This window comes from Danio rerio, chromosome 4, assembly GCF_049306965.1.
Source record: "Danio rerio strain Tuebingen ecotype United States chromosome 4, GRCz12tu, whole genome shotgun sequence".
NCBI lineage: Eukaryota > Metazoa > Chordata > Actinopteri > Cypriniformes > Danionidae > Danio > Danio rerio.
This window is the reverse complement of record NC_133179.1, coordinates 63,219,767-63,235,748: the sequence shown is the minus strand read 5'-3', so window position 1 is coordinate 63,235,748 and position 15,982 is coordinate 63,219,767. Positions and strand designations below refer to the sequence as shown.

The 15,982-nt window shown below is 40.5% G+C and overlaps 1 protein-coding gene across 3 annotated transcripts; it reads right to left on the bottom strand.

Annotated features, from left to right (window-relative positions):
• Positions 1-2,910: 2,910 nt before the first annotated feature.
• On the bottom strand, positions 2,911-15,181 carry LOC137491041 (uncharacterized). Of its 3 annotated transcripts, XR_012402625.1 has the most exons (4): positions 15,153-15,181; positions 14,570-14,716; positions 4,526-7,926; positions 2,911-4,482 (listed from the first exon to the last, which is right to left on the bottom strand). XR_012402625.1 is itself a non-coding variant. In XM_073948880.1 (3 exons), exons 2-3 carry the CDS (start codon positions 14,652-14,654, stop codon positions 7,061-7,063), a joined length of 951 nt encoding a protein of 316 aa, XP_073804981.1. In that variant the 5' UTR covers positions 14,655-14,716; positions 14,983-15,181; the 3' UTR covers positions 2,911-7,060. The 3 variants fall into 3 exon arrangements, 2 of the variants coding, with proteins under 2 accessions (XP_073804981.1, XP_068076205.1); XM_073948880.1 differs by having other exon boundaries at positions 2,911-7,926; positions 14,983-15,181; XM_068220104.2 differs by having other exon boundaries at positions 2,911-7,926.
• Positions 15,182-15,982: the final 801 nt, after the last annotated feature.

Sequence of the window (15,982 nt, the reverse complement as noted above, 5' to 3'; positions counted from 1 at the left end):
TTTTCACTGAATGATCTGAAAGACTGATATAGAAAAGTACACATATTTTTAAGGGATTAAAAAGTATACTTTAGACATTGTATTTGATGATGTTTTAACATTGTGTTTAAATGGTATTTGAGGCTGACAACTTCAGGATCAGACAGACATTTAAATCCCAAAAAACTCCTCATCATTTCCAAGAGTTCACACTTAGTTGATGATTGATAATACAGCTTGTTTGGCATGCTGTCCCAGGAGAGAGCCCTGAACCTATGAGATCCTCGAGCCTTGGGCTCCCTCCCATTTGCAGGATGAGAGCGGAGTTTGAGCTCAGGTAGATCTCGATGAACTCCCCGGGGCTTGGCTGTGGTATCAACTTAGTATGTTCAATTTACTTACACTGCATGTTTTTGAACTGTATGAGGAAACTGGAGAGCCCAGGGAAAACCCACACAAGCATGGGGAGAATGAGCTAACTCTGCACAGAAATGTTAACTGGTTTAGTAGCGATTTTAACCAGAGATATTCTTGCTGTAAGGCAACAGTGCTGATCACTGTGCTGTCAACCATCTGGAAAGGAGGAGGAGTAGGGGTGGGTAGGGGGATTTTTCAAGATGAAGATACTGATTTAAGAAAAGCTGGTTATTTATAGTGAGTTAGGAATCATCTAACAATGCCGTGAACAGTCATAATCATTTGATCTTCTCAAAATTAGTTTATAAATAAACTTTACTAAAATCTTATCTATGCCAGCAGGCCATAAGTCCGTCTCACTATTACTGTCTTCCAGCCTTTCAGAGCACAAACACCACAAGTGTTGTTCCACACAAGTTGCAAAACTAGCTAGCTAGTACCAGCCGACAATTACAAGAACTAAAGCCTTTTTATATGGAGTTATTACAGAAACGTGTCAGAGGGATAAAGAGTGTGTTTTCTATAGGTGGTTTGTACAGCCCAGTCACCTGTGCGAGGCACACTCAAAATTGATGTATTGGGGTTGTTGTGTGGTGAAGTGGGGAGAGAGGAGGGGGCCCTTATTTTTTGTTCAGGTGATCTCGGAAGAGATTGGTTTTTACTTGTTGTTTTAATACCAGTAAATCTGCAGACTGTGTGGGAATATTGAAGGAAGAGGTTTTGTAAAGTGACTTATAGCCTCTTTGTGATGGTACCACAAGGTAGTGCTCACTCACTAATCAAAGGCCCCTGGATGGTATGTAGACCTTCAGCAGCAGGTGGAGGTAAGAGGATGCAGTGCCAGTGGCTGTCCTTTAAGCGAGCATCAGTGATTTGAACTTGACACAATCCTCTACTGGTAACCAATGCAGAGAGGTAATGAGAGGTGGTACAATTCAGTCGGGCTCACTGAAGACCTGATGAAGAATCTGATGATTCACCATATCCAAAGCAGCAGACGGGTCCAGTAAAAGCAGAAATTATTATTTAGAATCTGCTTGGGCAATGAGGTTACCCAGGCCTGCTTAGAGATGGTTGGGAATGTGCCAGAGTGGAGTGAAGTGTTTATAGTGTGGGTTAGGGGCGGCACTATGGTTAGGGAAATGTTCTGGAGGATGTGTGAGAGAACTGGATCCAGAGGTGGAAACAAAATGCAATGTCCCTACAATGTTGGGGTACAGCGTCAATCTAACGTCATGTTGATGTCTTGTGTCCGCTGGGTGTTGAAGGCCATTTGGGTCATCATACCGCAATCATCCGCCATCTTCTCATCAGTGACATCATCTAAACAGTCTCTGGGTCAATGCGTGTAAAGATTTTGGACATCTTCTTGGACAATTTTAATGCTTCCAAATAGTTTGATGTAATTCTAAATCGCCCTTGTCTTGAGGGAGTTCATTATGATGTGATTTACCTTCTATATGTGATCTGATTGGACTGGATATCCCCCATAAACAAAATAAAATAATGTAGTGATTGCAGTTTAAAGGACAGTTGTGGAGTAAAAGTACCGATACTGCACTAAACATGTACTCAAGGTAAAGTACATATATATAAAACAACTAAGCAAATTACAATATTTTGAGAAAAAATACTTACAGTAGTTTAATTACAGTAGTTTGAGTATTTGTAATTGTTTACTTTACATCACTGGTTGTGACAGGATTTTATAGATTTCTAAGCTCATATGACTGTATGGAGCAGGAGGTACGGCAGACCTTTTAATTTCTGGTTAATCACTAGAGTAGCAAGTTGTGTGGAAATAACTAAATAAACTTAGTACAAGTGAGCAGGAGGCAACCAGACTATGATGTATTAGTTACCTCTGCATCCTCTGACTAACTTCAGAACATTGAGATCAAATCTGTGACAAACACGTAAACCCTGGACATGAAACTTTAAGTGGCATTTGGTCCCAATTTGAATGTATAATTGTAGAGTATGGGAGCAGATATAAATCAAAACTCTAAATTGATTCATAAACAACAAATGTGACCTGTTTACAATTAGAAATAGTCTAAATTCAGTTGACACTTAAAATTGGAGTCAGATTATATTCAGAGCAGAAAACAAAGATTCCAGAAGCACTAGAAAAGGCTTACAGGCATTTACCCTTCAGCCATTCATCAGATTACATTGTAGGACTGATCTATGTTCAAAGATCTGATCTACTGCTCATGTGCAGTGTGTATCAACCCTCAAAAGACCAAAGCTGCTATCAATACCAACCAAAAGCAAAACTGTGTTGTTTTAGATAATCCACACAGCAAATTTTAGATAGTAGATTTAACTACCTTAGAGTTAAAATTAACACTCCCTCATAGTTTATATGGGAACCACTATAAGTGTTAAAAATAACACTTTTAAAAGTGTTAACATTGTCAACACCAAGAGAGTGTTAATTTGCAAACTCTTATTGTTTAAAATATCTGTTACATTTCCAAAAAAATACCAGCAGCTGTGGTTGCCAGAATCTTTTTGTGAAAAACATGGAAGTTTTATATATCTGTACAAATTTACAAAAAAATAACCATATTTCATGAACTAATACAATGTTCAGTTAACAAAATCATAGCTTAGTGCACAAAAATGTAAAGTCTTTAGATGCAATAACGTTTTCATGTGTGATTGCAAGTAGCAAACAGATTTTGACAGCATTAGTAACTACACAGTTACCTTTAAACAAAAGAAGATGCAGCATAACATCAAATACTCTCAGTTCATCTTGGACTTGAACAGAGACCCTATTATCCTCCACAATGGTGACACAAAAACGTTTTGCTGTTTTTCTTTTTTTTTTTCATTTTTAGATTTTACAGAAAAATACTGGCAGCTGTGGTCGCCAGTAATCTGCTGTTTTTCACATTCATAAATTCAGTTTACAGAATATTTCTGTTAAAAACACATTCAACAGTCTGTATTTTTTATCGATCTCACACTGCAAATTTTAGATTTGGTAGATTTAACTACCTTAGAGTTAAAATTAACACTCCCTCAGTGTTTATATGGGAACCACTATAAGTGTTAAAATAACATTTTTGAAAGTGTTAAAATTTTTAACACCCAGAGTGTTAATTAGCAAACTCTTATTGTGTAAAATATCTGTTAAATGTATGTCAAAATACTGGCAGCAGTGGTTGCCAGTAATCTGCTGTTTTCAACATTTTACATTCGTGAATTCAGTTTCCAGAATATTTCTGTTAAAAACAAATCCCATAGTCTGTATTTTTCATTCGAACACACTTAAGCCTTAAATTCCAGAGCAAAATCCTCACTAGTGTCCTCACTACAGAGGGCTGAACACTCAGACAGTGATGAAGTTAATGAGACAATAAAGTGTCTAATTAAAGGATGATTGAGAATTATTGATGAACAACTGTTAACAGAGGAATCACTGAAGAAAAGAAAAACACAAGCCAAAACCAAAGATGAAATCAACTGAGAAAAACAACTTATCATGGAGCTTCACCTATTACTGACCAGTGACTTTATTTCTGTCATGTGAACAAAAGCTTAATGAAATTTCTGTTCATTTAAAGTCACCATGATGGAGGACAGAGTCTACTTTAGTCAGGCTCTTCAATTTCTTACTATAAATGTCTTTTATTTAGGCTGCTATAGTTAGTGTTATTAACACTATTTATAGATATAGCATGGAAAGCCTAAAGAAACTTAAAGTATCAGTCTGAAGAGATTATTTATGATATCATAGCCATCCTTTCCTGCTTGTTTTCTAATTCAATATCATATGAATTTTGTGTGAGAAATAAATAATATACATAAATGTAACCACTGAAGCTCCAATAATATAAAATAAAAAAATATTTACAATGAGAATGTTTGATCTATGGCAGAACTCAAAAACACCGAGACATCAATAATTAGTCTTTGAATCTCAATGATGGTGACAAACAAAAAAATAAAAATCAAGTAAAAAAAAAAAACACTCTACTGAAATATCACCTCCCAAAAACAACACAAAATAAAGGAAAAGAAAGAGATTGTAAGAACATAAAGCTGCATAATTTATTCATGCTGCAATGCATGCTGAGAGCTTTGTACTATGCTGCCACCCAGCATGCATTGCGGCATGAACTATGAACTTTTTTTTTTTAGCAACCACGGTTGAGGTTCATGTCCTGATTCTTGATGCCTGTGTGTCATAAAGAGCAAGCTGGAGCTTGAATGTTAAGTGCATGACACTCTAATTATTAATTGCATCCTAATTGTTTGTTGAATTTTCTATGAAGAGCAGCAGACTGCCAGTAGTATTGTCCCATGCAGCTTTAATACAACTATATTTACATATTTTTATGAATCAACTTAACAAACACCTGAAATAAAATCTATAACAATTAAGCATAAACAGTATAGTTTCTCTTGATCTTTCTTGCTATAGCTAATGAGTTTTAGAAACACAGCTACAGCAATCTGAGAAACATTAAGCTATAAGCATAAAGCTTCAAGAACTCAAATAAGCAGCCTCTGATCTCTATGATGGTGAGGTCAAATGAAATATTTTTAATAAAAAAATATAACCTCTGTTCATTGTCAAATATTCTTACAGAAATGAAGTCAAACTGTAATCAGTGAAGCTGCTTATACTATTATTTAATGGAGTTGTTTAATTCTCTGTTTTAATTCAGCTGGTTTGGTGTGAGGCTGTGTCTGTAGTTTTATTTCTTCCTTCAATTTCTTATTCCTTCAGTGATTGTGCTTGTTTACAGCAGGTGTTCAACAGCAGGTGTCTGAATTCACTTATTTGTGGTCATTCACTCTGTCTAGTGGACTAAACTAATTGACTAATTTAAGGGCCAGGTGAATGAGGGTGTGGTGAGATTTCAGACACTCTGATTAGTTTCTCAAATACAAGGGTTTTCTACAAAGGTAGATACATGTTACTCTGTGTGACAAGGAGGCAAATCAGCTTCTAACGCTGAGAGGGTTGTTTTACCTTTATCTAACTCTAGAATTTTAACACTTTACTCTGAATAACCACAACACTTGAAATTTAACACCAATGAATTTGCTGTGCACTCTACCTGTATTAACATAAGTGCTGTATTTAAATATAGCTAATTTTGATTAATTAGCTTTAACTGACAGCCTTTTCTTCTTTTTCCGCGGTTATGCAGCATTATATTTCACACGCATATGCAAGGTGACTGAAAATGAAATTAAAATACAAAACATACTGAGCCATTAAGTAAAAAAACAAAACAAAACAACAGTTATACTTTAAAGCAGAACATTGACGTTTTGAAACAAAAAAAACGGAACTGAAACAAAATTATTAAAAATAAACCTGCCAGACTTAATTTATGTCCTATTTTCATTATTCATTTATTTTCATTATTCGTTTATTATTATGTACTATAATTGAAACATAAAATGAGATCGTAAAATATAATCAACAACGAAAATGTAAATAAAAACGTAAATTAAAAACATAAATGAAAATGTCTTGTCTTAGTCCTATCAAAATAGCAAACTACATCTCTCTATATTTAGACTAAAATACTGCTTTATTTATTTATTTAAGACTACTTATTTGTACTGAATGTTTATGCTTTCACTTTAGTTGTCTTTCATTTCTTCAATTCTATTTTCCAAAAAGAATCCTCTTTGCACTTAAAAAGTTTACAATAAACCAGGTAAACAAATTTTAAATGTAAGTTGAGGTGATCGCAAGTTCACAACTGTGAGGTGATGTGCTCTACCGGCAGGATAATCTATATTATTTTGCTGTTTTTTATATGCGCACGTTTAAGATTTGAGATTATAACATTGCCATGATAGTCAAAGAAATCAAAACATTATTTTCACCCCAACGCAATTTAATCGGGCACTGAAGGCTAATAACTTAATTCTTATATTTGCTTTTTGACTTCTCACCATGTATCTTTTCTACAGCATAGTATAGTGTAAGAGCATGTCTATTACCAGAAAAACTAAATTAAAATTATATTTTAATTGATCACATCACATACAGTAAGCTACGCCCACAGAACAGTCTGTTTAGCATTGTGAAAAGGCAAAGCTGAATATCTGTGGTTAAAGTGCCACCCAGCGGTCAAATGCTGCTGGCACATCAAGTACCGCCGTCGCCGCGGTATGAATGGCGGCACAAGGAACACATTGAAGTAGTAACATCTGTAAATGCGAGGAGCGCGACACATTTACAACCATCTACTGCAGTGTAGGAAAACAGTATACGTCACTCAGCCTTTTCAAACATTATTCAGACATGAAACATCCTGTGCACAGAGAAAATGTTTTGCTGCATTCATGTCATGTGGAAGCTGCGGTCACACTAGAATTTGAGCATGCGAAATTCTGTTGTACAGCGCTGTGAAAAGGAGCCGGATTAAACAAGATGATCAGACATTTAAAAAGCAAACGATTGGTCTATATTTTACTAACTGTCCAGAGAGATCTTGTTTTGATCTTCGATAGGTCTTACACAGTCAAGTTATGCAATTTTGCAGGTCAGAATTCACCAAGCTTGAACTCTGCAAGGCAATGAACTGCGAAACTTGAGGCACAAACTTGCATTTCCGGTCTGACGCATTCACGTGCGTATGAATGGAAGTCTATGGGGAGAAAAGTCCAGTGTGACAGCAGCTTAAGTGCAAGTGACTGGTGTCTCTCCAGTGTGGATCCTCATGTGTCGACTAAGGGAGAATGAGCAGTAAAAACTCTTCCCACACTGAGTGCATGTGAATGGTCTCTCTTCAGTGTGGATCCTCATGTGGTAATTAAGGGATGTTGATAGGCTGAAACTCTTTCCACACTGAGTGCAAGAGAATGGTTTCTCTCCAGTGTGGATCCTCATGTGTCGCATAAGGGAGGATGAGAAGTAAAAACTCTTCCTACACTGAGTGCATTGGAATGGTTTCTCTTCAGTGTGGATCATCATGTGTTGATTAAGGTATGATGAGCAGATGAAACTCTTTCCACACTGAGTGCATGCGAATGATTTCTCTTCATTGTGGATCCTCATGTGTCGATTAAGGTGTGATGAGCGGGTAAAACTTTTCCCACACTGAGTGCATGTGAATGATTTCTCTCCAGTGTGGATCCTTATGTGTTGATTAAGGTATGATGATTGGCTGAAACTCTTCCAACACTGAGAGCAAGTGAATGGTTTCTCTCCAGTGTGGATCCTCATGTGTCGATTAAGGGAGAATGAGCAGTAAAAACTCTTCCTACACTGAGTGCATGTGAATGGTTTCTCTCCAGTGTGGATCATCATGTGTTGATTAAGGTGAGATGAGCAGTTAAAACTTTTCCCACACTGAGTGCATGTGAATGGTTTCTCTCCAGCGTGGATCATCATGTGAATCTTAAGTTTGCTTTTGTTCGCCAAACTCTTTTCACACCGAGTACAGGTGAAACGATTCTTGTTTCTCCTTTTCAAAAAATGAGTTTTTTCCTCAATTTTGACATGATGTTCCTCCTCTTTACTCCCCTCATTCTCTTCAATGCGGTCTGAAAGAAAAAAAAATAAAACATTAGTTTTCATTAAGTCTTAAAAACTCTCATGAAAAGTAAAAAGACACAGGAAACATTGGCTACACACACTGTTTTAATGCACATTAAATGTAAAATAAATCAGATCATATGTTGTTTGGTCCATTAATGTGTACACATTTAAGCAGATACAATTCAATTCATCTTTATTTATCTAGTGCATTTACAACGTAAATTGTGTCAAAGCCACTTAACATTGAAGTTATAGTAAATTGAAACAGTTTCAGTCCAGTTTTCAATTACTTACATAATCAGAGATGTATAAAGTACTAGAGACCCATACTGAAGTAAAAGTACAAGTGCTTTATCAAAAATTGACTTGAGTAGAAGTAGAAGTGCTCTTTAAGCACCATACTTAAGTGGAAGTACAAAAGTATTCAACATTTTTGTACTTAAGTATTGCAAGTAGTTTATTTCAAAATTTACTACTCAAGTACTGAAAGTAAAAGTACAAGTATTGTGTAATGCAGTTATTAAAGAAAGCAGTCAAAATACACTAATTGTTTTGTTTATTTTAAATATCTTTTTTGGGGTACTTGATTAAGCAGAACGAAAAGAAACATGGCTTACGATACTGTTTTTGTGAGTTTTCGGCTCCCTCGGAGCTAGAGCTTACAAAGCTACGGACCAGGCTACATCTGCCTTGCATGCGATAGCCACCGACCAGTGCTACCAAGCGCAGGCGCTGGCCGAGCTGCACGAGGGTGGGTCCAACCCAGGCTTATGAGCTTCGCACCGCAGCCGACTAAGCTCTTCGGACTACTAAGTCCGCTGCGGGTGCTTTGGGGAGGACGATGTCCACACTAGTGGTCCAGGAGCCCCACCTCTAACAAAACTTGGTTGATATGCGCAAAGTTGACAAAGTCCGCTTTCTTGACTCGCCCATATCCCAAGCTGGTCGGCGACACAGTCTGCGAATTCACCCAGGAATTCGAGGCAGTGAGAGAGCAGTCCGATGGGTGATGTCTAATCGGCGGCCCCGTAAGCCCGCTCCGCCCGCCGTGCCATCCATACCTGCTCCTCGCCGAAGGCGCCCGCCTACGAGAGCTGCACCACCCCCGCACTCGCCTCGGAAGCAGGCAACTCCCCCTGCCCAGAACGCCGCTAAGTCCGGCAACGGACCGCGAAGCGTCCCTGGGACAGGTCATCTGGAGAGGAGGGAACTTGCTCTTTCCCTGCTGGAGGGCGGGGCGCCATTTCCAACGGCACCTTTTACTGCCATGAAATGAAAGGGCACTTTTCCACTTCCCCGGAGGTGACAGCCCGAAATCTGCCAGTTTGAGCTCAGCTCTCTAGCTCGTAGGTTCGGTGCACTCCGCCAGTGGCTCACGGGCACTGCAGGCCCTGCCAGTCTGGGACGCGCCGCCTCTCAGCTCGCAAGGTCTGCATGCTCCGCCAGCGGCTCACGGGCGCTGGGGGGACGGTCTCCCTTCTCCCAGCCCCCAAGCCCCCCCTCCGGAGTCAGGGTGCGGAGCCAGAGCGAACTGCAGTTCTCCGGCCTCCCAAGTTCACGGGCGTGTATTCACCAGGGTCAATCCCCTGTCCGCCCCTGTCTTGCGAGAGGAGATTGCTGCCCTCCTGGCGAAAGGGTGCAATTGAGCCAGTACCTCCAGCCGAGATGGAGAGCGGGTTTTACAGCCCATACTTCATCGTACCCAAAAAGAGCGGTGGGTCACTGCCAATCATAGATCTGTGCGTTTTGAATCGCTGCCTTCATAACCTGTCGTTCAGAATGCCTACGCAGAAGCGCATCCTCCGATGCGTCCGCCCTCAGGATTGGTTTGCAGCCATAGACCTGAAGGACGCGTATTTTCATGTCTCCATTCTTCCACGCCACAGTCAGTTTCTGCGGTTTGTGTTCGAAGGTCGAGCATGGCAGTACAAGGTCCTCCCCTTCGGGCTCTCTCTGTCTCCGCAGGTCTTCACCAAACTCGCGGAGGGTGCCCTAGCGCCCCTTCGGCTCGCGGGCATCCGCGTACTCAATTGTCTCGACGATTGGCTGATTTTAGCCCACTCTCAGGAGTAATTGACTGCGCACAGAGACGAGGTGCTCCGGCATCTTCGCCGATTGGGGTTGCAGGTCAACTGGGAAAAGAGCAAACTCGCCCCGGTGCAGAGGATCTCTTTTCTCGGAATGGAGCTGGACTCGGTCACTATGGTAGCACGCCTCTCCGGAGAGCGCGCTCGCCTGCTGCTGAACTGTCTGAGGGAGCTGGACAGCAATATAGTGGTCCCCCTGAAATATTTTCAGAGGCTCCTGGGGCATATGGCTTCTGCTGCGGCTGTCATGCCGCTCGGATTGCTCCATATGAGACCACTTCAGCACTGGCTTCAACATCGAGTTCCAAGACGTGCATGGCATGCGGGCACACACAGAGTCTCTGTTACTGCGATGTGTCGCCGCACCCTCAGCCCCTGGAACGACCCCTCGTTCCTGCAGGCCGGTGTGCCTCTGGGACAGGCGTCCAGTCATGTTGTTGTCTCAACAGATGCTTCCAGCACAGGCTGGGGAGCCGTGTGTCGCGGGCATGCAGCTGCGGTAGGTGCCCAGCTGCATTGGCATATCAATCGCCTAGAGCTGTTGGCAGTGTTCCTTGCTCTCCGCCGTTTTTCTCCGGTGCTGGAGCAGCAACACGTGCTGGTCAGGATGGACAGTACGGCGGCGGCAGCGTATATCAACTGCTTGGGGGGTATGCGCTCTCGCCGCATGTCTCAGCTCGCCCGCCGTCTGCTCCTCTGGAGTCACCCGCAGGTGTAGTCGCTACGCGCCATTCACATCCCAGGTATGCTCAATCATGCAGCCGATGTGCTCTCACGGCAGCAAATTCACTCTGGAGAATGGAGACTCCACCCTGAGTCTGCCCAGCTGATATGGGCGCGGTTCGGGGAGACCCAGATCGATCTGTTGCTTCCCCCGAGTACGCTCATTGCCAGTTTTATTCCCTGACCGAGGGCTCTCTCGGCACGGATGCACTGGCCCACAGCTGGCCTCGGGGCATACGCAAGTATGCGTTTCCCCCAGTGAGCCTGATCGCGCGGTTACTGTGCAAGGTCAGGGAGGACGAGGAGCAGGTTGTTAGTTGCGCCCCTCTCGCCCAACCGGACCTGGATATCAGAGCTCTCCCTCCTCGCGACGGCCCTCCCATGGCAGATCCCTTTGAGAGAGGACCTACTTTCTCAGGGACAAGGCACCATCTGGCACCCTCGCCCCGATCTCTGGAACCTCCACGTGTGGTCCATAGACGCGAGGAAGACTTGGGTAACCTGCCGCCCGCGGTGGTTGATACCATCACTCAGGCTAGAGCCCCCTCCACGAGGCGCGCCTACGCCCTGAAGTGGAGTCTATTCACTGAATGGTGTGTCTCTCGCAGAGAAGACCCCCGATCTTGCCAGATCAGTGTTGTGCTCTCTTTCCTTCAAGAGAAGCTGGACAGCAGGCTGTCGCCCTCCACTCTCGAGGTGTACGTTGCCGCCATCTCCGCTCACCATGACGCGGTGGCTGGCGGCACCGTGGGAAAGCATACCCTCATCATCCGGTTCCTCAGAGGCGCTAGGCGAATTAATCCAACTCGCCCCCCTCTCACGCCCTCTTGGGATCTCGCCCTCGTTCTCACGAACCTGCGATTTGATCCCTTCGAGCCACTCGATACAGTATCTTTAAGATTTCTGTCCCTGAAGACAGCTCTGCTGTTCGCGTTGGCCTCCATTAAGAGGGTCGGGGACCTGGAGGCATTTTCGGTCAGTGACTCGTGCCTGGAATTCGGGCCGGATTTTTCTCACGTTATCCTGAGACCCCGCCTGAGTTATGTGCCCAAAGTTCCTACCACTCCCTTTGGAGATCAGGTAGTAACCCTGCAAGCGCTGCCCCCGGAGGAGGCAGACCCAGCCCTTTTCTTACTTTGTCCAGTTCGCGCCCTGCGCATTATGTGGACCGTACTCAGAACTTTAGATCTTCTGAGCAGCTCTTTGTCTGTTATGGCGGACGGCAGCAGGGAAGTGCCGTGTCTAAACAACGTTTATCCCACTGGATTGTGGAGGTCATTTCATGTGCTTATTTTGAGCAGAGGTCAGCCGCGCCCCCCCTGGGAGTGCATGCGCACTCCACTCGGAGCGTTGCATCCTCTTGGGCGTGTGCGCGTGGCGCTTCTTTAACAGACATTTGTAGAGCTGCAGGCTGGGCGACACCCAACACATTGCAAGGTTTTATAATCTGCGAGTGGAGCCGGTTTCCTCAAGGGTGTTAGGGACCTTTGGTGATTGAGGAAACAACTCGGTGGGTGTTGTAGCACGCTTGCGGTGCCTTTTCCCTAACACGGAGAGATGTGCACCCTCCTGTCTGTCAGTAAAGTTCCCCATTCGGTGAGCCCTGCAGATTCCTCCGAGGCCCCCAGCACTGACTCAGCGGAGGAGTCACTTGCTGGCCCACTACGTTAGGTCTGCCCGCTGGTCAGCCAGCGTTTTTGGGTACAGGTGCCTGCTATGGCCGATCCCCGCTGGTGATCCCCATATGCTTTTCCGCCACGGTCAAGTCCCCTTCGTTCCCCGAGGAGGGGAACGGAAGCACTATACTCCGTCGCCATGATGACTGTCCCTTAGCTGTAAAAGTCTCTTCAGCTTAAAAAGGATAGCGTTTTCTAGCGCCAGGTGTGCTTATATGCTCAGTTAATTGGCGATGCAGCGCACCTGCGCAAGCTTGCGCTGCCAATTCATTGCTTTCATTGGCCCGTTCAATACTCTTTCAGACGAGCGGCTTCTGAACCGAATCCTCCCATACGTGGATTTAGAACATCAAATCCACTTATAGTGCTTCCGTTCCCCGAAGGGTTACTTTAGTAACCTCGAACGTTCTCTTTTCATCTGTGAGATAACATCAACAAATAAACAAAAAAATGCACAAGCACATTTAGTAAAGGTGTATTATATTATAAATAAATGATAAATTAATTGTTATATTTTTATTAATAAATGGTTTTTATTTGTACAAATCAATAGACAGTTAAATTTTATGAATTGCTGAAAAAACATTGCAGGTGTTCAACACATTGCATGTCAGTCTTGGCTTATTATATTAACACTGTTTTTAGGATCTAAAAATGTATTCTTTAAAAAGCAAAAAGATTCCAATGGCGACACCTGCTGGTACGTAAAGAATATGGTCAATACTGATGAACTTTACACTCAAATGTTTGCACATCATCAGCATACTGTAATCCATTTCCTAAGCAGCAAAAGTCTTTTTTAGACTAATTTGTTGGCCAGTTGTAGTCAGTGCAATGCTAAACGTTATTGTTTCACTATAATTTTTGTCTCACATCGTCCCACAACAACATCATATAGTTTAGAAAACTGTACAATGTTTTATAATAATTAATTATTTTGGTGTTCATTTCATTCAGCATATTTACAATTAAGGGCATCCACGTTTTCTGACATACTTTAAATCAGGGTTTCTACAGGTGTCACCAAGTTAAATGTAAGACTTTTTAAGACCATTATGAATGAAATTTTAGACTAAGGGATTTTTCAATTGGCCCAGATGAAAAAGATTTTTATATGTCCAAACAAAAAATATTTTAATATAAAATATTTAATAATACAATAATAAATCAATAATAATAATAACATTAAAATATTTTTTAATATTTCTTAGCAAAAGATCTTAAAAATTGTGTAAAAACAAGAGAGCTCTACTTGGATCCACACACTTTTTTCCCAAAATAAACATTCTTTAAAATAAAAAAAACAAATAAACAAATGTTTTAAAAGTTTTAAAAACTATATTAAACTAAATCTATGCACAACAATCTGTCCAGGTCGATATCCTCAGCAGTCCTTATCATTATGATAAACAGAGTTAAAATGTCTTGTTGGTGATTATATGAGTTTTGACCAGATTGGGTAACAAAACATGAACAAAGGAAAATGAAGACTTGTTTAAAAAGATTTAAGACATACAGCACAATATTTCAGTAAATTTAAGTTTTTTTAAGGCCTAATTTTTTTATTTTGGAATTTAAGACATTTTAATACCCAGCGGAAGCCCTGTTTAAACACAATAGCCCTGGTCATTAGTTATTATAATAATGTAGGTCAAACTAAGATAATATCTGTGAGAACTAGCAACAACTACAAAAACAAGTTTAAACCCATAAAGAAGTTGATAAAAAAGGGAATTGTGATCAACGTGACACATGCAAATGGAAAGTACTAAGCCAACACCATCACTGTAATAGCAGATATCTTCTATGAGAATACTGTAGGTCAAATATTGTCAGCTCAGTAAAACCTTTTTAATTTTTTGTTTTTATTTATTTTATATAGCGCCAGTGCTCAAGGACGCTTTACAAACAAAGAGAACAAGAAAAGCAATGACCTTAAGAAGGTAGTGAAAATAGGAGACGAATAATACATAACAAGTATGACATAAATAAGAACAAGTGATGAAACTCATTCTGTCTTTCAATGAGTGCTTATGTGCATTTAGGAGAACTAGGCAGCACACTCAGGGCTGCAAGATGGATTTAATTTAGTATTCTTCTTATTAAAATATATCTGAATGAGGATCAAATGACTAAGTTGGTCTTTAAGAATGAAAACCAACCTGTTTGTTCCTGCAGATCTTCCTGTTTGACTGTGAATGTTTCTTCAATCTTCACATCTTCACTCTCCTCTTTAATAAACGCCATCTTTATAACAGTGTGGAGATCAGTCACTTCAGCAGTTTTTCTCTGCGTTTGGACACTTTATCCTGTTTAAAAAAATAAAAACATTAAAAACGTCCTGATTAAAATAAATAAAACAATGAACAGAATCAAAATAACTTCTCTTCATTACTTGCTTTAACAGTTTCATATGAGAGTCATTAACAAAAATAAATCAGGTAAGTCTGAGCAAGACACAATGAGCTGATTAAAACTAGTACTCCATTTCTTATATATAGTGATTTGTCCTTAGAATGGAATGACATTATGCTTTTTAATAAATTAAACCTTAATTAAAACACTTATTACTCACATTTCAGTTGCTTTATTCAAACAATAGCCCTAATTACTGTGAGTAAATAGTACTTCGTTGTAAAAAGGGTCAAAATAATACCAACAGCAGGTTCATAATATAGCATCGGATGAAAACCCTGAAACTTTATTCAATCGCTTTATATTTATGTAAAGGTTTTAAAAACAAACCTTTCTCCAGCTGAATCAAGCGCAAGAGCGGCGCGGCCTAATGACGTCACACGCCACGCCAAAATAAAAGTCTTTTGTTTTTAGTTTTTTGCCACTTACTGTTGCAGTCATGACTTGTTCAAACATTTCTCTCCCTAGTTTTCTACTTGCTCTCTCTCTCTCTCTCTCTCTTACACACACACGCACACACAATCACACAGATGTTCAGTATTTGAAGTTGATCAAAACATTTAATCTAAACATTTTAAAACAACTTAAAGAGGTCATTATCACTAAGTGCCTTTGAGACATCAAAATAAAACAAATAAATAAAGTTTAAGACTTTTTAATTTAACCACATAGTTGTTGTATTATTTAGACATTAGACTGTAAAAAATGAATGTTGGTCAAGCTCCTGCACTTTTTACAATTAATCTACTAACAGAAAAACAGCAAACAAACCTCAAATTGTGTCAACACTGTCAAGGACAAATTCAAAGTATATCTTCATTTCAGTGTGATTAATAAATGTGTATTTTCAGAAAGGTAATGTGTCCCTTTACAAACCCAACTTTATAGATTATTTAAAAAAAAAACTATTCGTAATAATGAAATATTGGACAAAACATTAATTTTCAGATAAAATATGCAATCGTTGCACATAATTTTTAAAATAAAAATCCAAGATTTAAAATATTTAGTCAAACTTTCAAACATTATTAACTGGCCCTTATTGGTTAATTAAGACATCATACAAGATGTTTTGCTGAGGTTACAAATAATTTGTTCATTTTCATAAAATAAAATTTGTGTGACATTCAGCAACTGTGAGACGGCATTCTTACTACTTG